The 23,296-nt window shown below is 33.7% G+C and overlaps 1 protein-coding gene across 1 annotated transcript in view; it reads left to right on the top strand.

Annotated features, from left to right (window-relative positions):
• Positions 1-23,296, top strand: part of MMS22L (MMS22 like, DNA repair protein) — a 116,675-nt gene that overhangs the window by 11,446 nt on the left and 81,933 nt on the right. Inside the window, exons 7-11 of the mRNA XM_045843239.1 lie at positions 1,142-1,232; positions 2,982-3,112; positions 4,560-4,673; positions 11,685-11,861; positions 17,046-17,108. Of these exons, the coding sequence (XP_045699195.1) occupies positions 1,142-1,232; positions 2,982-3,112; positions 4,560-4,673; positions 11,685-11,861; positions 17,046-17,108 (576 nt within the window). The remainder of the gene's footprint in view (positions 1-1,141; positions 1,233-2,981; positions 3,113-4,559; positions 4,674-11,684; positions 11,862-17,045; positions 17,109-23,296) is intronic.

Raw genomic sequence — 23,296 nt, 5'->3', positions numbered from 1 at the left:
TTCTATTTTATCAACTTTACATGTGAAAAGTAGTGATTTAATTGGTATTTTCAGTTGAGCATCTGTCTTATTTTTTTAGAACGTTTTTTTATTAGAAATATTTGGATATTATGTATTACACATATTTTCATTTATCTTTTTCAGCAGTTAAACTGATTTACTAGGTAGATTGAAGTTTTTTATATAGTTATATTTGTCAGTTTTTTCTTTTGTGTCATTTCTATGCTCATGTTAAAATATACTTGTTTTTATATTTATTTCTTTAATTTATCTTTAAAAAATATGCTGTGAGGTGGGAAATCTAATTTTAGTTTCTTCCAGAAAAACCAGTTAATAATTCTGTCTTATTGAATGACCCATGCTTTTCACACTGATTTGGATACCACATTTTTTTCATTTTTTTCCTATTTTGCTTTTCCTGAGCCAGTACTGTTGTATTAGTGTATCATTTTATTTTGTTTGCATATTGTATAAAGCAAGTTCCATCGTTCTTTCTAGTTGTCTGAATAGAACTTGTGTATCATTATATTTAGTTTTTATAGTGATACTAAATGTTGACTGGAAGAAGGTTATTGATAGTTAAGGGCACTGGTTTTCAGTCAGATGGAATAGGTTTGAATCCAAATGCATGAATGAGAGGTAATTTCTTTATCTCTTTTAATTTAACGTTTCTTAAAGGGCATGACAATAGTATCTACATAATAGCTTAAAGTTCTCTGGCTAATATTCCTTATAGGAGCTGCTGGGTATGTATTACATTTAAAACACTTATTTCCTAACTAAAGTCTAAAACAAAATCATGAATATAATTGTTTTTAAAATTCTTTTGCTGCCATGCAGCTCTTGTAGAATCAGAGCTTGGTTGGAAGGGACCTTTACTATACAAATCTATTCAGCAGCCCCAACATGGGTCTATGTTAAATCTTCAGATGAAAATATATCCTGTCCTGCTTTCAAAATCTCTGGTGAAAAAAATCTTCTAATGAACAAGACAAAGGTTTTCCTGAGCTTTTGAATAGGGGCGGGTTAATTGATTCTTTGTCATGGTGCTTATGGAGGAGTGTTGTGATGTGCTATCACTTATCTTGTAAAGTATTGAATATTATGAATTCTCAGTCACAGCTGACGATGTCATTCACAGCTTTTTCAACCATCATGGCATTTATTACATCTCCACTTGGATATCCATTGGCTGGTGCTAGAAATTCTTCAGATGCTTGGTGAAAATTTGAGTGAGTGTATGGTTTTCTGATTTCTGTCCTTTTTCTAATCTAAACTTTTATTGGTTTTTAAAGTTACACAAGTAATAAGTGTTTTCTGATTTTTTAAATCAAATAGTAGCCAAAGTAAAAAGTGAAAATCTTTTTTCTAGAGATAACTACTGGAAATGGCTTAGTCTGTTTATCCTCATACTTTTTATTAGTATACATATATAGACTTCCTACTCATAGGTAGGAAGTTTGTTTTGATTTCTAACCAAAGATGCTGTTGTGATATTGTTCTGTATGGTGTATATCATTCAACAGTTGTTTTAAAGATTCGTTCATGTTCATACATATAGCTTTACTTTATTCATTTAGGTCTGGATGTAAAGGGTCCATCATAATTTATTTAATCATATTTATGGTTATTTATTTAATATTTCAATTATTTCCCTTTTTGATATTATAAATAATATTATATACCTTTCAATACTTGTACAAGCTAAGCTGTAGAATAGAGTCTTAGAATTGGAGTGCATATTATAATTTTAATATTGCATGTGCTCTCTTTGCTGTAAATTTTCCCAGTTGGTGTGCACTAACTGTGACCGCGTGCCTTTGCCTCATAGTCTTGCCAGTAGTGGATATTATCAATTGTTTTTATTTTTTGCCAACTAATATGTGAAAAATGATACTGAATCTTTATTTTTATAATTTCCTGATTACAAGTGAAGTTGAACATTCTCGCAATTTTATTGTTTTTATATTTTCTTTATTAATTAGTTCATAATGTTTTGCAATTTTTTTATTACATTTTAAAAATTTTTAGAGGGGAAGAGAGAAAGAGAGGACATTAATGTGTGATTGCCTTTCATGAGCCCCCTACTGGGGACCAGGCCTGCAGTCCAGGCCTGTGCCCTCACTGGGAATTGAACTGGTGACCCTTTGGTTCACAGGGCTGTGCTCAATCCACTGAGCCAAACCAGCCAAGGCAATTTTTTTTAATTAGTAGAAGTTTGTTACATATAGTAATCTTTTAGTTCATATGTTGCTTATTTATTTCTTGGTCTTGCTTTTTGGCATCTTTAGATCCTATTTTAAGTTTAGCAATATTTTGGAAATCTTTACTTGCAAAGTAAATTATCAATTATTTAGGTTATAAACATATCCATTAACTCAATACCTGCTTTTTAATTAATTAATAAGCACAAAAATACGTGCATGTCTCTATGTATATACACTCACATGTATACATACAAAGAATGTACACAAATATATAATTTTTTCTCATATGAACACTATTTTAAATAATATTTTCTTAGAACAACACTCAGGTAGACTTACTCTGATCTAGACACAAATTATAGTATCTGTTAGTTTTGTTTGCTGTATTTCACACCAAACAAGCAATTGCACATAGCTACTTTATTATTATTTTTTAAAGAATGTTTTAAAGTCTTTATTGGTTAAAAATATGGGTGAAGATTTTCTCTGTTTACCCTCTTCTATTTTTTTCTCTTAAGTGATGTTGCTTGTTGCTTTTGAAAGATGGTCACATTAAGAAAACAGAAGTCTATTGAATGGTAATTGGAAAGATTGAAGCTTTTTTTAGGTGGTATTTATCAGTGTTTGTGTAAGAAAGGAATTTTAAAATTTAACTTTTATTTGCAAAAATTTGCTTTTAAATGCATATGTCACAGTTTTGTTATAAGTTAATTTAAAGGTACGCAATCACTTTCCTCCTGTAGTTTTACATAAAATATTTTATTGTGTTTTTAGAACAAGTTGTGTATGGTCATCAGTTTATGAATCTGGCAGGTGACAATTTAACCAATGTCAGCCTATTTGAAGAACACTGTGAAAATCTCCTGTGTGATTTACTAAGCCTGTCACTCAACAGATATGACAAGGTAAAGCTTTAAGTGTTTGTATTTTGATACTTATGTTAATAGATAGTCCTTAAACCATTTGATTTAAACTATAAAAATTTAATCTGAATTCTTTTTGATTCTTTCAATTTTTTATTTACTATTATCTGGGAGTTGAACTGGAAAATAAATTGACTTAAACATTTAAAAAAGGCTGGAATTAGTGTTTTAGAACTGTTGCTTTTTTAAAGCCTTTTCATCTTGTCAAAAATAAAAACAGGACGTTTTTATGATATTTTATGATAATGACTGGAAGATTAACTTCTATTCAGTAGTAGTGGTCAGCCCTTTAATAATCTAGCATATTGCTGTTACATAATGAAAGGTGAATAATTAACTAAAGTTAATTGACAAAGGGTGGTTTTAGTTGACAAATTTTAAGGGTAGTTTTGTTTGCTTGTTTTTATCTGATATCATTGTGGAAATTGCTTTTTTCTACTAAATTTTATTTATATATAGTGTTTAATATACAGAAAGATTTAAAGGTGTTATATTAAACATTCATTTCAAGTAATGGAAATTTATAGATTATTCAGGTTATCAGTATAAACCTTACTTATGGGGAATCAGGATTTATAATTTTTTTAAAATGTAGATTGTTTTATGTATTGTCAGTATCTCTTAAATTTAGTCTATATGTTTATAATTAATATAATGAGTAGATTAATCGGATATGTTATAGTAAAGTCTTGACAGTTACCTTTTACTATGTATTAGAAATATATATAATATGTATGAAATAATGAATTTCAGAAGTTTAGTTATACTTATAAATGTAGACAATATTCTCTACAATTTTAATGGACATTAAAGACGTATTTGTTATAAAAATGGTGAAATTGTTTAACCTTTATAAATCTCTAATAATCGTATTCTGACTTATAAAACATTTTAGTCTCCTTGACAGTGAATCAAAAATTATTTTTTAATGTTTTTACTACAAGTCTTTTTATTGTAGTGGATGGATTTGATCAATGTTAGGAAACTGTGATGCTGAGGCCAAGCCTAAGACAGCTCCTGCCTTTGTAAATAAAACTTCGCTGGAGCATGGCCCCTTCCTCTTTTTCCTTATTGCCAGTGGCTGATGCCACACAACAGTGGTGGAGCTGAGTGCCTGTGCAGACTGTGTCATTAGTGGAGCCCCAAATATTTGCTGCCTAGCTTCTTACAGAATGTTTGCTGATCATTGGACTAGATATTTAACGAGAGTTTTTCTTACAAGTTGAAAATAAAATTTATGCTGTGCTTTTGGTTTTATAATGAGGATTTTTAAAAGTTGATGAAACGACAGTTTTTTTAATAAAGAATTTTATGTAATTAAGCATAAATTTTAAGTGCTCTAAATCATTGTTTTAAAATATTTGAAAGGATGTGTGGCATGTGAAGTTCTGCTATATTGTAAGTAACACATTCTGGTTCTTTAATACAGGTTAGGCCTTTTGAAGCATTAACGAGTCACCATTGCCCATGTGCATGCGTTAAAGAATTATGGGTTCTACTCATTCATCTTCTAGACCACAGAAGTAAACGGTCTCTCTCAGAAGTAAGTTGTAAAATTGATGTTAGTTATCATTATTGATACTAATTATATTAAATTTATGTTTCAGTGGTTTTGGCCAAGAAGAATCTTACAGAATTCCTTCTTTCTAAGATGACAGTCACCACCAAATAGAGCATTAACTGAGTAATAAATATCTACTACATTTTTTAATTTTAAATGGTAATATGAAACATCTAGGAAACATAAAATTTGACTATCTTATTTTCTCAGAGTTTTTTGTTATTGTTGTTGTTGTTGTGCTATTAAGAATCTGTTAGCCTAAAGTATGAGTAATGCCCGTTAGTAATTCAGGAAATATTTTAGTTAGGAAATGTGGCAAATTTAGATTTGGGAAGAAATAAAATAGGTTTCTGTTGTTCAGTTTTACAGTATCTTATTTCAAGGCAGCATGAAGACAAGTGCAAAGGGGGAAGATAGGACATTTTCTTCCACCTCATTTTGAGCCAAGTCTTCATAATGGGGCTTTATTTTATTTCACGTGTTGCAGATTAGGAGAAAAAGGGAAGTATCCACAGGCAGAAGTAAGTACAAACAATTCATTGTGGAATGATGCTTAAAGGTTTATGTTATATAAAAAAGTACTTTTGATATTTTATGGGTTTTTGAATTTCCTAGCTTTTTACAATTTGGGGTTTGGATGATTGTATTTTTGCAAGTTTACAAGTACTGTATTTATTTTGAGACATTTTAGCAGTAAATATACTGAATATAGAAAGTTTACTAAGTATAAATTTATTGTATTTTTACTTTTTGAGTAAGGAAATTGTTTTCCTCGCATTTTGGTTGTCAGTACAGTTCAGCTTTCCACTACATTTAAATATTACAAAGTCCCAGCAGTTTTTTCCCTTTGATTATTTGCCAGGATGTTTTATTTCTTTGACATGGTAAAAACCAATTTTCTCATTTTCTACAAAGGTTATCTTTATTATTTAAGTATTTTATATTTTTTTAGAATTGTTCTTATTTTATAAATTTTATACTTGAAAGTGTAAACCACATGTAGTGTAGGCATGTTTATACTGGTTGCCATTAGTTTTTTTCTAGATTTTATTTTTCTAAAGATTTTTTATTTATTTATTTTTAGACGGAGGAGGGAGAGAAATATCAATGTGTGGTTGCCTCTTGTATGCCCCTCAGTGGGGACCTGGCCTGCAACCCAGGCATGTGTCCTGACTGAGAATTGAACTAGAGACCCTTTGTTTTGCAGGCTGGCGCTCAACCCGCTGACCACACCAGCCAGGGCCTTTTCCAGATTTTAAATAGAAATGTAGGCATAAATTGAAAATACGAATTGTAGAAATTTGCATAGTGATACATAGTGCTTAACCTAAATGATTTATATGTTCTTCATTTTATGCCATAACCAGACTTATCTTAAAATAATAAATGTCTGAGGCCATTTCATTTTTTAAATACTACTAAAATAAGTTATATTTTCAGATTTCAAGGCCATTTTATTTTGCAAGGCAAGTTAGGAGTTTGTTTGTTTGTTTGTTTATATTCTTGACGGTAAGACAGTTTGATCTTCCTGCTTAAAAAAAATAACCTAATTTAATCATGCTGGGTAGCCTGTAGTAGCATTTTAAGTGTGTCTGTTAGCTTGCAGAAAATAAGAAGTATTGAGGCCATATACTAATAATTGGTGGGAACTCAGGTCAGATGAATACTGAAACTGTCTCATCAACTTAGATGCAGTTGCTAAATTATGTAAACTTGAACATTAGCTTTCATACATGTAAGGTGCAAGCATAGAAGATAAAGCTTAGAGTTGACCTAAGTCAGTAGCCTACTAATATACCCAAGTATTCCTAAATCTGACCTCCCAAAAGGATGAACTCAAAACTCAACTAAATTGTTAAGGAAAATTGCCTTTGACTGTGGTATATTGCCGTTTAAAATTTTTGTTATTTAAAACCAGTGAGTTCATGGTGCGTAGATGGTGCTACAAATTTCAAGCCAGTGACTTCTAAACCAATGACATTGTCAATAACCATGGACAATGGGTGGATACTTAAACCTACAGCCTCCCACCTAACTTCCCCCAGAATATAGAACAGTAAGAACAAATAAAACTACACATGTAAAAAGCATGTTGACTGCATAACTACAGGATAGGAATACTTAAAGCTATAAATTAAAAGTAAACATCACCAAAGCTCTACCTCAAAACTTTCTAGCAGGCAAGGGTCATGAGAAAAATTGCTCAGAAGAGAGAAGGGAGCTAGTAGTAGTCATAAAGTTGGTCTAAAACCATGGCCAGATTGTGAAAATAACTGAAAAGCTTCCTCGTTGATCACAGAACTGATCATAGAATAGGAACTTAAAAGTGTGTGTGTGGCTTGAGGAGGCAGTCTTTGGAACTAACCCTTCTGGAGAATAAAGGGGAAAGGAAGCTTCCCCTTGGTGACTGAGTGGTGAAAGTGATGGGAAGTAAAAGCAGAATATGTAGGGTCTTGTAAAACAAAAGAGACACAAATAACAAAAACCCAAACTCTCCTCCATCACCACCACTACAAAATAAGTAAATAATAAATAATAAATAAATAAAACCCAGTGAAGAATGGGACTTTGATACATTGACAAAAGAGGGATCACTGAGCTAGGAATCTTAAAAAAAAAAAAAAAGGTAGTCCGATTCTACAAAGTAAAAAGAAGGGAAGCAAAGAGGTCTTTCTAAAGTTACTAGAAGACACAATTGATACACTTTCACTGATGATACCCTCTCTCCCAGAAACAATTATAAAGCAGAAGAAAATTGCAAGACAATACTTTAGATGGGATTAAATACAGAAATATTTATTCGAGTTTGTAAAAAAAACACCTTGAATAAGATATTCCATTGTTAAAATAAATAGACCAAAAGCCAGGAATGAATGAAGTAAACTGAATGTAGGAGAGAAGTGGAAATAAAAATCATTTTAGAATTCACTAAATTAGAAGATTCCCAAGGAGAACAGACTCAAATGAAAATTTAGTTAAGGGGCTTATTTTTGTGTATAAGTGCAATGTAATCAACAAAACAAACAAGCAAGCAAAATATAACCAGAGACATTGAAATAAAGAACAAACTGACAGTAACCAGAAGGGAGTGGGGCAGGCCATCAAGGAACATGCATAAAAGACCCATGGACAAAGCCAAAGAGGGGTAGGATTAAAGGGGGCGGGGAGGAAGGTGGGGAAGAAGTGGTAGGGGAGAAATGGAGATAGCTATACTTGAACAACAATAAAAAAAAACAAAAGAGAAAATTTAATAAAGGGCATGGAATAAAGGCAACCAAAGGAATAAAAATGAGATAAGGGAGGGTAAAAGGTTAGAGAGAAAATGGTTGAAATGGAAGATAGGAAAAGAATATCCTTTTGTTTAAATGGAGTCCCTAAAGAAGAAAAAGCAGTGGGATATAACAAACATTTAAAACAATGGATGAATCCAAGAAAATGTTTCAGAAATAAAAGAGGAACTAAATCTTCTGGATAACTGGACAGATTAACTCCAAATAATCCATGCTGAGACATAGCCTACTAAAACTATTTGACTTTAAACATACAGAAAATGTCAAGTTCTCTAGGAGATCTTCAAATCCTCCAGGCAAAAGCACCCAATAACTTACAATAGCAAAATAATTTGACCTGCACTAGACTTCTCAAAAACGACATAAAAACCAGACAACCATGGAGCATTTAAAAAGACTCAAAAAGCCTTTTTTCTTGTGCAGACACAACTATATGTCTGTGATCCAGAAGAGGAGCCTCCCCTGACCATGCCTGACACCCTGATCTCGGACTGGCAGCCTCTGGAATGGAATGAATTAACAATATGGCACAACAGAACCAGCTCTCAGCTTAGGGAAAAGGCTCTTAGGTCCTACCTCTTGCTCTCTGGAGACTATATGGACTATAACTATGAGACCCTCCCTTAATAAAAAGCTCAAGACTAAGGAAAAGTGTCCAAACCAAAAGGAAACCACAAAAATGTTCTTCTAGGACAGTAAAGAAGCAAGTTAAAAATTACTCTTTGTACTATCTCACATGTGCTTTGGGGACCGAGATGGATGTGGATTAGCTGAGAGAGAAAAACAGAAAAAGCAACTGAAAGTTTCAGGAGGAACAAGGAAGTTTCTCTGCTTGTCTACCTGGGAATTAATGGTTTCAGAGAATGCTGACAGTAGGCTAAGCAAGACTCATAGAATCTGTTGTTTGGAGTGCTCCAGACTGCTGAAAACAGGTTTCTTTTTTCCTCTTATACAAGGGTTTTAAAAATTGACAGTATTGCTTTATACAGTGTACTCAGTTTGTTTGTTTATTTATTTTTTAAAGAAATTGTGTGTACACTATAATTCTTGTCAAAAGGAATATTTAATTTTCCCTACCCTCTGCCCGGCCCCTCATCCCTATAATGAGGGAGGAGAATACTGAATGGGATTTGAAGTTTTCCCCCTGAGAAAGGGACATTTTCTGCAATCAGGTCAATGATTGAACATATTACTTGAACATATGCTATTATTTCTGAGGTAATTACTATAAGAAGAGAAAGCTGACTTACAAGCTGGAAGAGGGGGAAAAATAAAATAAATATTCAATCCAAAGGAAGGCAAGAAGGAGGTATTGGTGGAAAAATTAGGTGTATAAATAGAAATACAGAAAAAAATGGTAGTTTTAAAAGTAAATAATACTGCATTAACTGCAAATGGACTACTAAATGCTCATTTTAAATATATACAGTTAGAACAGATGCTGTTTACCAAAAATAATCTAAAACAATACAGGTTTCAGAATTAAAATAAATAAATATATGTATATATATACACGTGTGTATGTGTATATATATATATATATATATATATATATATATGATAGGTAATGTATAAAACTAATATTGGAGAAAACTAGACTTTAAAACCAATAAAAGCATTAAGTCACTTCATACTGATAAAAGGTACAATTTACCAGGAAGATAAAACATTAAAAATTCTATATGGCTAATAACATGGTGCTAAATATAGAAAATAAAAATTGGCAACTACGAAGAGGAATACATATGCTTACAGATATTGAAATATACTTCTAAGTAACTTACAAGTAAAACATGTTTTTACAGGAAATAACTAGCATACTCTTAGAAGCTTTGGGACTGTAGCTAAGGACATAAAGAAGGAAATTTATAACTGTAAATACAAATGTTAGAGGAAAATATGGAAATTAATGAGTTAAGAAATTAGGGAGAAAAATTCTTTTCTAATAAACCCAAAGAAAGTAATAGGTAGCAAATAAAACTAGCAAAAATTTTTGAGATTGAAAATAATAAAAATGATCAAACCAATAAAAAAGATCAGAACAGTTAAAAATTAGATCTTTAGAAAGATTATTAAAATTGGCTAATCTTTCTTGAGGTGATTATAGAGTCAATGTTAGAAATAAAGAACATAACTATAGATTCCACAGATAGTAAGAGTTGAGATATTGTCAACAGCCTTATGCCTAATAATGTAAATATGTGAAATGGACAACAACTTAGAAAAAAGTCTTACTAAAACTCATCAAATGTTTAACAACAGTACATCAGGTAAATGGTTTTATCATGTAGCCATACATCAGAATATTCTGTTGAACTATGGTTATACTCATTAATTTGGATGAATCTTAGAAACATAATGTTGAGGAAAAGAGGCAAGTTACTGAAGAATAGAAACAGGCCACTTAATAGACACTTAATCCAGAGAGAACATGAAGGTGGCCAATAGACATATGAAAATATGCTCAGGGTCACTAATCATTAGAGAAATGCAAATAGAAACCACAATGTGATACCACCTCACACCTGTCAAAATGACCATCATTAATAAATCAACAGTAAGTGTTGGTGAGTGTGTGGAGAAAAAGGAACCCCTGTGTACTGTTAGCAGGAATGCGGATTGGTGGAAAGCAGTATGGAGTTACCTCAAAAAAATTAAAAATGGAACTGCTTTATGACCCAGCTATTCCATTTCTGTGAATATATCCAAAGAAACCCAAAACACTAATTCAAAAGAATACATGCACTCTTGGGTTCATTGCAGCATTATTTACAACAGCCAAGATTTGGAAGCAGCCCAAGTGCTATCATAAATGGGTAGATAAAAAAGTAGTGTTACAGTTACACAATGGAATACTACTTGGCCATGAAAAAGAAATCTTACCCTTTCCAATATCATGGATGGACCTGAAGAGTATTATGCTAAGTGAAATAAGCCAGTTAGAGAAAGACAAATACCATGTGGGTTTATTTATAGGTAGAATCCAATGAACAAAATAAACTAACAAACAAAATAGACTCAGATTCAAGAGCAGACAGCTGTCAGAGGAGGTGAGAATTGGGGAGATGGGTAAAAGTAAAGGGATTAAGCAAAAAACAAAATAAACACACAGATAACAGAATGGTGATTACCACAGGGAGGGAGAGGGAGGAGGTAGAAGAGGAATGAAGGCAAAGTGTGAATAAGTGGTGATGGAAGGTGATTTGACCTGTGGTGATGAACGCATAATATGCAGATGATGTATTACAGAATTGTACACCTGAAACCTATCCAATTTTATTAACCAATGTCACTCCAATAAATTTAGTAAAAGCATTTATAGAAAAATAAAAACATGCATTAAAAGAAAGCCAAACAATAAGAAGTAAAGCCAGAAATATGTGATTTGAGCTTACATACATATATGGCAAAACTTTCAAAAAACAGGAATGATTTATTGTGAAAGTTGGGATAATGGTTACCCAGGTTGGGAGACAAAGAGGTGATGTGGGAACATAGCAACATGTAGGATCTTTCTAAAATACTATTCATTTTCAAATTCTTAACAGGGGTTTTTAAAATTACTGTTCTTTAAGTTTTACGTATTTGTTTTACATTCTCTTTGGCATGTATATTTCATTATTAAAACAGAGGGAAAGCCCAAATCAAAGGCTATTGGACCAGTGTCTATTTTAATGGAATCATATCACTTCTGTTTCTATAGTCATTTTGGAACTGGTTGAATAAACTACTTAAAACACTCTTTGAAAAGCCAAGTGAGCAAAGAAGACCTTCTACGCCTGCCATCCAGCCCAAGGATCCGTTAGGTTTTAGTTGGTGGATTATCACTCATGTAGCATCACTTTACCAGTTTGATCGCCATGGAGCACCCGATGAAACGGTAAGATTTTATTTTTTTTTAACTTTCTTATATTACCAATTAATACATTCTTTTGGTAGACAAATTAGAAAGCAGAAACAGGTAATAAGCCTACAAAGATATATTTAGCTTTGAATCTAGAAGCTGTAGACAACTTGAAAAATCATAATCTTTATGTTTTTATTAAGAAAAACAATTTGAAGAGTTAGGATCTCATCCTGTTTCTTTTGCTAAGTAGTTGTACTACCTTCAGTGAATTACTTAAACCTTTCTGGGCCTCTGTTCCCTCATGCAGAGACCACAGGAATAGATTTTTAGAAGATTCCCTTTATTTCCAAAATTGGTAAGATTGCCAGCCAGAAAGCATATTTCTCCAGAAATGAATCAGTAGGTTTTGTGAATCATTTGATAAAATTATTTCCTCAAAATAACACTTCATCATAGAAACTTTTTGCAAAAGTTATTTTCATCTATTAAACAACCATGAAGTTTACTTCAAATAGAGTGACAGATTTTACAGAAACATTTTTACTGTGTTATTTAAAAATTGCTGTGAATAAAACCAGCTGGTAGATGTATTTATTTGAAACCCTATTTGTATATAATTTCTTCCATGTTCAGAAATGAATAACATAGTATTATGTCATTTCATCAGTTCCATGAAATAAACATCTAGAATCTTGAAACCAGTGTGTCTGTATTTTCAAAATTGGTCTTATTTTTCTGGGAGTGGGTCTTAAACCTGGCTGATCATGAGACCTCCCTTTGAGTTTTTAAAATTCAGGTTTCTGGGTCTCAACTCTGAGATCCTGACTTAGTAATCTGTTTGGAGTTTGGGAATCCTTATTTTAAAAAGTTTTCTGGCTTTCATCCCGTATTTCTTTATGAAACATGTTTCTTGCTGGACTTGACAGATTTCCCTTTTTTTTTGGAATATGGAGCACAGTAGGCTGAGAAATCTCCATGGAATCTGAGGGTCATTTGTATTGACATTGTGTCATCGAAATGGAAAGGCCTCGTGAGGTCCTCTAAATGATCCCTCTAAAAATAAAAGCTCTGTTAAGGGGATCCCAAGATAAATTAAAGTAGAGTCAGAAAGTGCTGTGAAATGTTCATACGCAGCTTAATATCAGTGTTTTTGAGAGTTCTACCATGGCCCTGGCTGGTGTGGCGCAGTGGGTTGGGCATTGTCCCGCAAGGTGAAAGCGTGTTGGTTCAGTTATGTCAGGGCACATGTCTGGGTTGCAGTTTCGGTCCTCATTCAAGGCGCATAGGAGAGGCAACTAATTGATGTTTCTCTCTCACATTAGTGTGAGAGAGAAAAGGAAATAACACCCTTTAGAAAAGAATTCTGTCCTACACTGGATGAGGTCAAATGAAGGAACTTCTCATAGAGAAGGATTGTATGTCCCTGTTTCTCTACATAGTCCTTACCATGCTGATACACAGTAAATACTCACTAAATGTTAGCAATTACCATTATTACTGTAGTATCCCTTCTATTGATTATTTTTGTGGAGTTAACATGATAATGTTTCACATCTTAATTACCAAGAATATTAGAACAAAATTAAAAGAAGTCAACAAAAATCTACCTATAATTCTAAGGTCTTAGCACTTTATTTCTTTTCCAACCTTAATTCTTCTAAGAACATATTTCTGATTTGAATTGGTATAAGTAAATATGGTAATTAGTTAAGTACTTCTGAGTCCCTATTATAATAATAAGTGCTAATGATAGGATACACATGAAACAGATTGTATTGCCTCTTTTTTCATGTTTTCAGGCTGTTAATGCTTGTTGGAACTGCACTGTTTTGAGTGATTGGTATTTTTCAGTAGTGGTTGCTGTTGAACCCCAGTAGCTATATTAATATGTGTAATTACTGCTACTGTTGTAATATTGAATTGTACTAGGACAAACACCCACAGTAGCATTGCTGAAATCATTGTTCTATTTCACACAGAGAAGTCCATAGGAGATCATTGCTTTTACTAGCTGAATCAAGATAGTAAATGAGTTTTCTGTATTTAAAATAGCTTAACCTTTGTGTTTTAATATTTTTCAGCAGTTCTTGTGATTTTTTTTGCCAAGATACATGTTTTATAAAATCTTAATTTCTTAAGTTATGTAAAATGTTTTCAGAGGAAGGAGCTATGATGTTTGAAAAAGAACCTTTCTTATGGTACAGATAATAAAGATGTACAATGTGCGTGTGCATGTGTATGTGTCAAATATCGAGGGCTTTTAGTTATGAGCCCTCGAAGAGTCAAATATTTCTGGACTTTTTAATGGCTTTTAAAGAAAAACTCAAGCTGTCCATAGTAATAGTTTTCACCAGGGGTCATACCTTTAGCATATTGTATTTGCAAATCGTTTAATATCTCACGGGGACTGTTCAGTTTTATCTCAGTGAAGCACTGTGAAATGAGAGGGTAAGGTATACATATTACAGCTATAGAAACTGAAGTACAGAGTGTGTACTTTCCCATATTTTTATCACCAAAGCTCGATATTAGAGTTCTCCTACGGAAAACTTCTGCAGAAAGGTCTTTGCTAGGGTGACCATGTCCACCAGTTTGGCCTTGAACAGTCCCAGTGTATGCCTGCCATCCCCTCATCCCATCTGGTTGGTTTTTCCTTTTACTCTCAAAAGTGTCTTATTTGGTTTATAAATCATGTAATCTAATCTACAGAGGCATAGTGACCTATCGGAGTTTATATAAGATGCTAATTTGGATTTTGTATATATTTAGATTAGAATTTTGAAAATTACCTGAATTTTTTTCTCTTTTAGATGTATTAGCATAACCAGCTACCATAAAGAAAGTGGTTATGTGTCAAATGTGCTTTATTCCGTTAAAGAGTTATCTGGTGTGAGAGGATGATGTGAAGTAATAATGGTTAGTCGTGTGTCCTGCAGGAAAGAAATATCTCTGGTCTTGTGTTAACTATAGAGATGTTTCAGTTTTTGAATGTAAACTTCTTTGCCCTGAAGTTGAATGTGAAATCTTTACATTTTAAACAGGTTTCAGATATAGTTAATTTTTTTTATTTAAAAAATTTCTGTACATGGACTTTTGCTATATGTGGATTTAAATCATAAACTTGCTAATTGCTTACTGTAGGTCTATAAGAAAATTTGGTTCTCATACTAGAGGCTTTAGGTTTTCATATATTTCTGCCTAATGCTTTTTTCAACGTAGATAAAGGTGTGTTATTCTCGCACAATCCTAATCATCTGTTTAAAAAGCAAATATCGTTTAAGGAGAAAAATCACTTTTGAGCATTGCAAGCATCAGGCTATCCCTACTCATGCATAGTACAGTCAGTCAGGCCAGCTGAGGCTCTGCTTTGAAACATCTGAAATGGTGAGAAGGTGAAAGGTGTGAAATGTAACCTTAAAATGAGAGTGGAACCAGGTCACCTAGTTTACTGGAAGTGGAGGCTTGGGGACCTCTTTTACATTTCTCGTGGAATTACTGCTGTGCTGAAGCCTCAGTTGGTGTTTAGTTTCGATATTGGGATAAGAGATATAAAATAGCCCAAATCGATGACTTCATACTTTTTTTCTCTCAGGGGAGTTAAGCTACTTATAACAATATATAGAAAAAATACTGTAGCTGCTCTAGGTTAAGCTTTCTTGAGGAAGAAATAGCTGTATTCCTTTAATACATAGTTTCTTCTTACTCAGTCTTGATTTTGGCATGATATGGTTGCTCTTCTGTCCTCTGGGTTATGGGGTATTTTTGTTTTACATTAGAGCCACAATACTGATCCATAGAGTTGAAATTCTTTGGGTAAGAATTTACACTACTATTTTATAACTCAGGTGATTCAATGGGCTTTATAGAACAGAATAATTGAAATATACGCATTAACACTATCAAATTATAAAGCTAAAAGCATCAACCCTATCATGTCCTGTGTATTTGGGACTAGTGGTGACATTTTCTCTGTAAAGAATGATATAAAAGTAAATTGCTCAAAAGGTGAAGTAAGGCTTGTTTGGAAAAGAAAACCAGTTACTGATAACTTGGTATAATGGAAGGGACATTGGCTTTGGAGCCAGACCAACTTGGATTTGAATCCACACCATGACTTGTATATACATGATCTTTCTGAGGCTTAATTATGTTATCTTTCAAATGGGAAAGACTTTTTTTTCTTGAGGAAGTAATGTAAAGACTCTAACACAATGTACATATAGTATTGTTAGAACAAAATGGTCTCCTTTTGGCGAACATTTTAGGGCCAACTCCCAAATTTCAGGGAACAGTCCTCAAGACTGCCCTCATTTCTGACAACCGCAAGCTCAGGGATTCCTAAAACTATGTAATTTACTTGGACTTATAGAACTCACTGAATGCTATTATACTCAGGTTTTGGTTTGTTACAGGGAAAGGATCTAAATTAAAACTAGCCAGGGTACATAGTGCAGAGATGAAGAAAAGTACCAAATGTGGAGGCTCTGATCCTCTCCCCGTGGAATCGGGACATGTTAGTCTCCTGGCATCAGTATATGGTGTGCGCAGTGCTGTTGTCAGGTGAGCTCTGTATCCTGAGGAGGTCTGCAGGCTTTCCTATTGGAAAAGTGGTCATTTTCAGTTCCTAGCCTTTGTGAAATATTTGGTTCTGTGAAAGTCCATTTTGGTTTTCATACTGTGGGGAATCTTCCAGACAGTTGAGGTTGCCAGGTAAGACACCATTACTTAAGTATGAGTGGCACTGTGTAAAATTTTTTTATTTTCTGTGTTCATACATTAGTTACTTGTTTACCAGAGTAAACTGTCTTGAGGCTGTTACTCATGAAATGAAGGGAAAGGTCTGTGGTGGGTAAAGTGCAGAATAATGAAGAATACTCAGGGCATAAATATTCCAAAAAAATACATAAAAGTTTTTTTCTTCCTGTTAGATTGCATCTGACAGCAAAAATTTAATATTTGTTAAAGCATTTGTTATTTTATAGAGGTACCACTGTTTAATGAAACAACTCCTTGTGAAGTTTATATTGGACTGGAATAGTTGTAAAATTTTTCTACCGAGTCTCCACCAACTCTGCCAAACTACTTATAGACATTCAAGAAGTTGTAGTAAAGTCTGATGCTTGACAAAATGTACTTCACACTTAACTCGCTATACCATAATTTAACTTACAATTCAGAGCAGCAATTTTGATGCAGTAATATTTTCTTCTTTCTTAGAGGCAAATGGAATCAAGTTGGAACTTTGTAGAAGAACTGCTGAAAAGGTCCATCAGTGTTCAGGTATGCATTTAAAGTGAGACCGTTTGTGGGCTTTGCTAAATTTTTGTGTTTTATTTGTAAGAACCAAGCAAACTAAAAATGATTTAGATAACAAACTTAGTTTACTTATTAATACCCTATGATAGAAATAATTGTTCTTTGTTATGAAGTGTCAACATACAATAGTTCCTATTAGTGACTATCCTTCAACGGCTTTTATTTTTAACATCAAGTTGTCAGTTAAAGGACAAAGATAATTATTCTAGCTGGTGACTTTGACAAAATGTATTCAAAATAAGTAGTAGGTGCTTCAGAACTTAAGCCATTTTTCGGCTGAATGGTATCAAGTCTAAGAGACACGATGAGGGAGATAGTCAGTGGCATTGGAAATTCAGCTCTGTCCTCGTCACAGCAGGAAGGGGACTTGCCTTGCTGAGCAATTTGTCTTACGGGCTTGAATCATACTCTGACTGATAAGGTCCTAGTTTCTGAGCCCTCATTTCATACCTTATCATTTTTCTTTCTGCACAGCTGTTAATGTAGTGCTTCATGGCCCACAGGTCAGATTTGACCTCCTTTTAAAATAGTTTTAAATGTGCTTTTCATCACATCTTTAAACATCTTGTAGTGTAGTTCTGTAAAGTTTTGTAATGTTACTTGTCTAAGAGTTTAAGGAAAAATTTTAGTAAGGGATTTTTTAAATTTGGGAAATAGGTTACTTCTGTGTAAATTTAGACTGTTAAAACTTGAAGAGGAATAAAAAGGAAATTCAGTAGTAAAGGATTGCTCTCTTTGTGGCACAAAGATGCACATACACGTATGCACACATTTATTTTATAGCCATATCTTTGAAAATCAGAATAGCTTGCAATTTTCTTTTCACTGTTATCTGTGTTAATTCTTAATATCTTAAGTGAAATGTGTAAGTGCATTTAGTTATAACTCTTCTAAGTATGAGCTGAGAATTCTATGTTAGAATTCCAAAGACCTTCACATACTGAATTTGTATCAAACTAAAGAGCCATTATCCCAGTCGTTGTAAGAGTTTTGGTTTATTTTTATTTTTTGTATCATTTTAGTTAGCTTTATTCTCTGTTCTTTTTGAGAACATACTGATTTAGTAACTCAAGACATTTCTTACATATATTTTTAAATTCAAGAATGTAGAGAATTGCTAAAAAATGGTCATTGTTATATGTGTCCATTTAACAAACTACTAATCCAATTTTAATACCTCAACATAGCTTAGAAACCTCTTAAACTTACTTTTAGCTCTAACATTTTTAAAGTTTTTAATAGATGTTTTTGTTCTACTAGATTTTAAATTACAGAGTATTTCTTAAAAGGCTGTAAAGGTCCATATGGATAAATATCCATTTATCCATTATGGTCAGTGACAGCAGGAGGATTTATTATTTCTCTTCCATAGAAAAGTTTGCTTTTTGACTAAGAGTTGAAAACTCTTTAAATACATTTAGTTGTTTGAAAGTTAATATTTTTTTGTTTGGATTGTGACTTTCTATAACTTTAAGTGAAGGAAACTTATTATCTTCAAGAAAAACTTAGTTGAAATGCCTTACACATAATGTGATAAAACTTATTCTGAGATGGCATGGTACAAATAGTATTGGACCACTTGCTAGAGTTTTTGAAACCAATTTTGTTGAGTGCAGTAGGTGGTCATAAAGAATGAATATGTTTGGATAGAACTATCAGGCTATCAATTTGATTATATCTGTTTTGTCTCATTGAGATACATTAAAATCTGACCATGTTCATGTGCTTTGACTTAATTTCCGACAGTGAAAGAGGTCATTTGCAACATTTCAAAAAAAATACATTCCATATTTAGAGCAGTATTCAAATAAAATTGATAGGCACTGTACTTTTAATTGAGCAAATAATGTTCCAAATCTTGTAGGCGGAGAGGATCTTCCTTAAACGGACATTAAACTTTGTTAGTAAAGAGAACATATATTTAATTTCACCTATATAAGTACAATTGAATAGTTAAGTATTTTCTTCAAAAACAGTTTTTTAGTGGTAATCCTATTAATATTTGTGAATGCTAACAATAAACATTTATTCTACTTCTAAGACAGCATTATTGATCTCACATGAAAAGGGAGATTTTTAGTTTTGTGCTACCTACTTTTCAAAGTCTCATTTTCTGAGATCACAAAAGCCTATAGAAGGGTATAAAAAGAAATCTTGTGCAAGTCTAATATTTTTTAAAATATTATTTTCAGTTTTCAAAGAATTTGGAGAATCCAAGACCAAAAGCAATTCAGAATATGATTATTAGATCTGAATAATGTGGGATAATAATCTTTTGATTACTAACTCAAAATCATTGTATTTATTGGACAGAAGGATCTTGATTAGGATATTGAAGTTAATTTCTCTTTATTCAATCCTAAAAATAAATTTAATCAGGTAGACCAACAGTTACTATTTAGCTTTCAAATAAATTTTACAAGGGTAGCCACACATGCACATGGCTGAGGTGAGACCCCCAGAGAGCCCCGAGACAGGGTCTCGTGGAAAATGAAGAAGCTCTGGGATTGACACAGGCAACTTTAAGGCTGTGTGGAAGAGGGGCCCACAGGACTGGTTTATGAAAAAATCTTTAATCAGAGGGCATGGATTTCAATTGATGTCTTTAGTCAAACCTTTTAGTTAAGATAGAGTTTGACCTTAACACTGACAAAATATATCAGCTTAAGGTAGAATACTATGAGCCTGTTGGCATTTATTATTTTATCTTTAAGAGTCAACAATTGGCCTAAAAAGAGACATTTCTTTTTTGCAGGTAACAAAATGATAGTTATTCCTGTGCAAGCACTGTACTTAGCATTTAATTGCATTCTTTCATTTAATGAATATGACAATCTTGTGTAGTTTCATATTATACATTAAGAAACTGGGCTTGGGAGGGTGTGAGGGAGCTTGTCCAGGTTCACACAGCTAGCTAGAAAATGGTACAATTGAGATTTGAATCTTCATATGTGTTTTACTTACTATGTACTCCCTCAAAGCATCTGACTGTAGGATTCCTAATAAAACTCATTTTATTTTCATTATTTCTATTTTAAAAGTTCTTTGCTGCTATGTGTTTGATTAGTAACCCATTTTGTTTTCTGGATCTGTTTTGGTGATACTGGTGGAAGGCATATCGGTTTTCCATATTGTTTTTATTCCCCCTTCTCCAATAAGTGTGTTATAGGGAAAATGTAAGGTAGGAAGAAATTAATATACTTAATTGTTCTCAGATATTCTTCCTCACAGTAGTTCAGCTCTATTTTTTTTGTTACGAATTTGAGCTATAATGTTTGTTGCTTACCCTACTACAGACTATTGTGTATTCTTATTTCTGCTTATCTAGATTTGAAAATGGGCAAATTCTGTGTCTGCTTAATTCCTCAGGTGTGAACACACAATTTTTTAAAGGAAATTTTAAAGAAAAACTCAATAGCTCAAAAGAAAGTAATGGTTGAATATGCAGAAGATGAAAATGTATTTTATAATAAATAGTGTTTGTAATTAATTATAGGCTAAAAAAGTTCTTTTAAAATAGCCTTTAAAAGTACTTTTAAAATACCTGTGTTACCAGAACTGTGGAGAAAATGGTATTTTTAAAGCCGTTTCTTTTCATTTTAATCTGTAACCACTAGCAGGAAAATGAAAGGAAATTTATCTTTCTTTTTAAAAAATAAAATCACAAATCCCCTAGGATGCCATATTTAATTTCTTCTTGATTGGATAGAGTGGAAAGAGAAAGGACTCTGGCCTTACAAGCTTTGATTTAAGTCTTGATCTGGTCACCAAAAGCAATTTTGATCAAATCTAGTGTCCATTAAATGTTCAGCTCTTTTCCCTTCTGTTTTTGGAAGATTGCATGGATTAGTATGTATAACAGACTTTGTAGTCATAAATCCTAATTTCCAAGTGGACTTTGGTAAGACATTTGTAACTTTTGAACCTCAACCTTCTTTCCTGTGAAATGAAGGTAATAAAACTCGGATGCTGTGAGCCATTCATGAACTTAGATATGTAAATGTCATATAATGTCTGACACATAGTTGGTATTTAAACCTTTTATTTTTTGCAAATTTAATTTATGTTTATGGCTTAAATACCTCTCTGGATTTACATGTATGTAAAATGAGTTTCAGATACCAAATAAAACACAACTCTTTAAAATGCACCCACTTTTTTAATAAACCCACTTTTTAACCTTGCAACATAGTAAGATTAGTATAATTCATGTCAGTAGTATGCCACCGGAGTGGGCTTAGGCTGTGGGAGGAACCCTAGTCAGCATAGCTCCTCTCGGCCACGGTGGATGAGAAAGAACTCATCCCAGACACAATCATGTTGTTCTGGTGGGAAAGGGGGTAGTGATTTCCTCTAGTGGGGAACACCCCAAACACTTCTCCCAAACAACTTTTATTGGGAATGGTGTGTGTAGGTGTATACAGCACACATGCATAGCTCATCAATCAATGTCAAAAGGCCATAGTCATACAAATACAGGCATTCTCTATAGATAACAATTGAAAGAACACAGAGATCTGTCATAGGTCAGGGTCTGTTAGTCATGCTGATGCCAGAGGGTCTTTAAGATATTTCATGAGACAAAGAGTTTACTCCTTATTCTTTGAACTTAAATATCCAGTTTATGTCACCAGGGCTATACAAAGCAAAGCAGAGCAGGCTTCAGAGGATACAATGTATTTAATAGGCCTGATTCCCATGGGAACCCTTGGTTTTAGACTCAAGTCATGTCTGCCACCTGTGTTACCTGGTTTTCCAGGGAGACTTACTAGCCCCTTTCAGAGTGGGGCTGCAGTCTCTGAAACCACACAGAGTGGTCCCCAACATCTCCCCTTTTTTTTGCTCATTATGGCGGCATAACCAAAGGCACTGGTGCCGCTGTAATCAACAGGGTTATGCTAGGCAGAACAGGCTTCAAAGGAAAAAGTGTATGTTCTTTCTCAGGCCAGATTTATCCCTGGGAACTGTTTGTTCCAGTACAAGGCTGTAGCTGCCTCTGGCATTGTTTTCAGGCTGAGTCAGGTGAGGGGAACAGAGCAGCCAAGAGATTAGGAGACTTTTTACAGATAGAATGAGGACTCAGGCTATGATAAAGCCGAGGGGTGAGGGTCTTTCTGCCCCTTCTCTGTAGACCCCTAAGTCCTTCCCTGGTGGCCCTTCATGACTGTGCCTGTCTTAGGTTGTGCCTCCGTTGAGGAACCTTACCTGTCATTGGCTTACCAGTCATCCACCTGGGCCAAGCAGGGTGAAGTGAGAGAGGCAGGGGATGTGCTCCTGCCAGGAGGATAGGTTCTGTTTCCTTAGTGGCTCATGGCCCCTTTCCCTTATCTTAGACACACTGACAGCGTAACCAAAAGCACTGGTGCTGCTGTCGTCTCTTACATGGGGTGAGAGGCACTGAATCCCATCTATCTAGGGAGAATCAGGCCTGATAAATACATTGTATCCTTTGAAGGTTGCTCTGCTTTGCTTTGTATAGCTCTGGTGACATAAACTGGATGTTTAAGTTCAAGGAATAAGGAGTAAACTCTGGCATCAGCATGACTAACAGACCCTGACCTATGACAGATCTCTGTGTTCTTTCAATTGTTATCTATAGAGAATGCCTGTATTTGTATGACTATGGCCTTTTGACATTGATTGATGAGCTATGCATGTGTGCTGTATACACCTACACATACCATTCCCAATAAAAGCTGTTTGGGAGAAGTGTTTGGGGTGTTCCCCACTAGAGGAAATCACTACCCCCTTTCCCACCAGAACAACATGATTGTGTCTGGGATGAGTTCTTTCTCATCCACCGTGGCCGAGAGGAGCTATGCTGGCCAAGGTTCCTCCCACAACAGTCTAGTTTAACATTTTCATAATAAATTCAAAGAATATTAGCGATGAACAGAAGGTCATCTTCTGTGGTTAAATGCACTTAATTGTCTACTAGAGAAGCTCAAAATCTTTTCCTAAGGCATATAGCTACTTGGTGAAAAGAGGCACGTGTACCCAGATCTTAGTTTTGTTCATGCAAAATTTATGGAGTCTTTGGTGAACCAGGCACTATGCTAGGCCCTGGGAACATTATCTCAGCCTTCAGAGAGTTCATAGACATTTGAAGGCGTATAAACATTAAGTTTAACAAGATAAGTACTGTGATACAG

This window comes from Phyllostomus hastatus, unplaced genomic scaffold (genome assembly GCF_019186645.2).
Source record: "Phyllostomus hastatus isolate PE091 unplaced genomic scaffold, TTU_PhHast_1.1 phas_contig_40, whole genome shotgun sequence".
Taxonomy (NCBI): Eukaryota; Metazoa; Chordata; class Mammalia; order Chiroptera; family Phyllostomidae; genus Phyllostomus; species Phyllostomus hastatus.
Note: the sequence above shows the minus strand (reverse complement) of the source record. Positions and strands in the feature narration are given on the sequence as shown.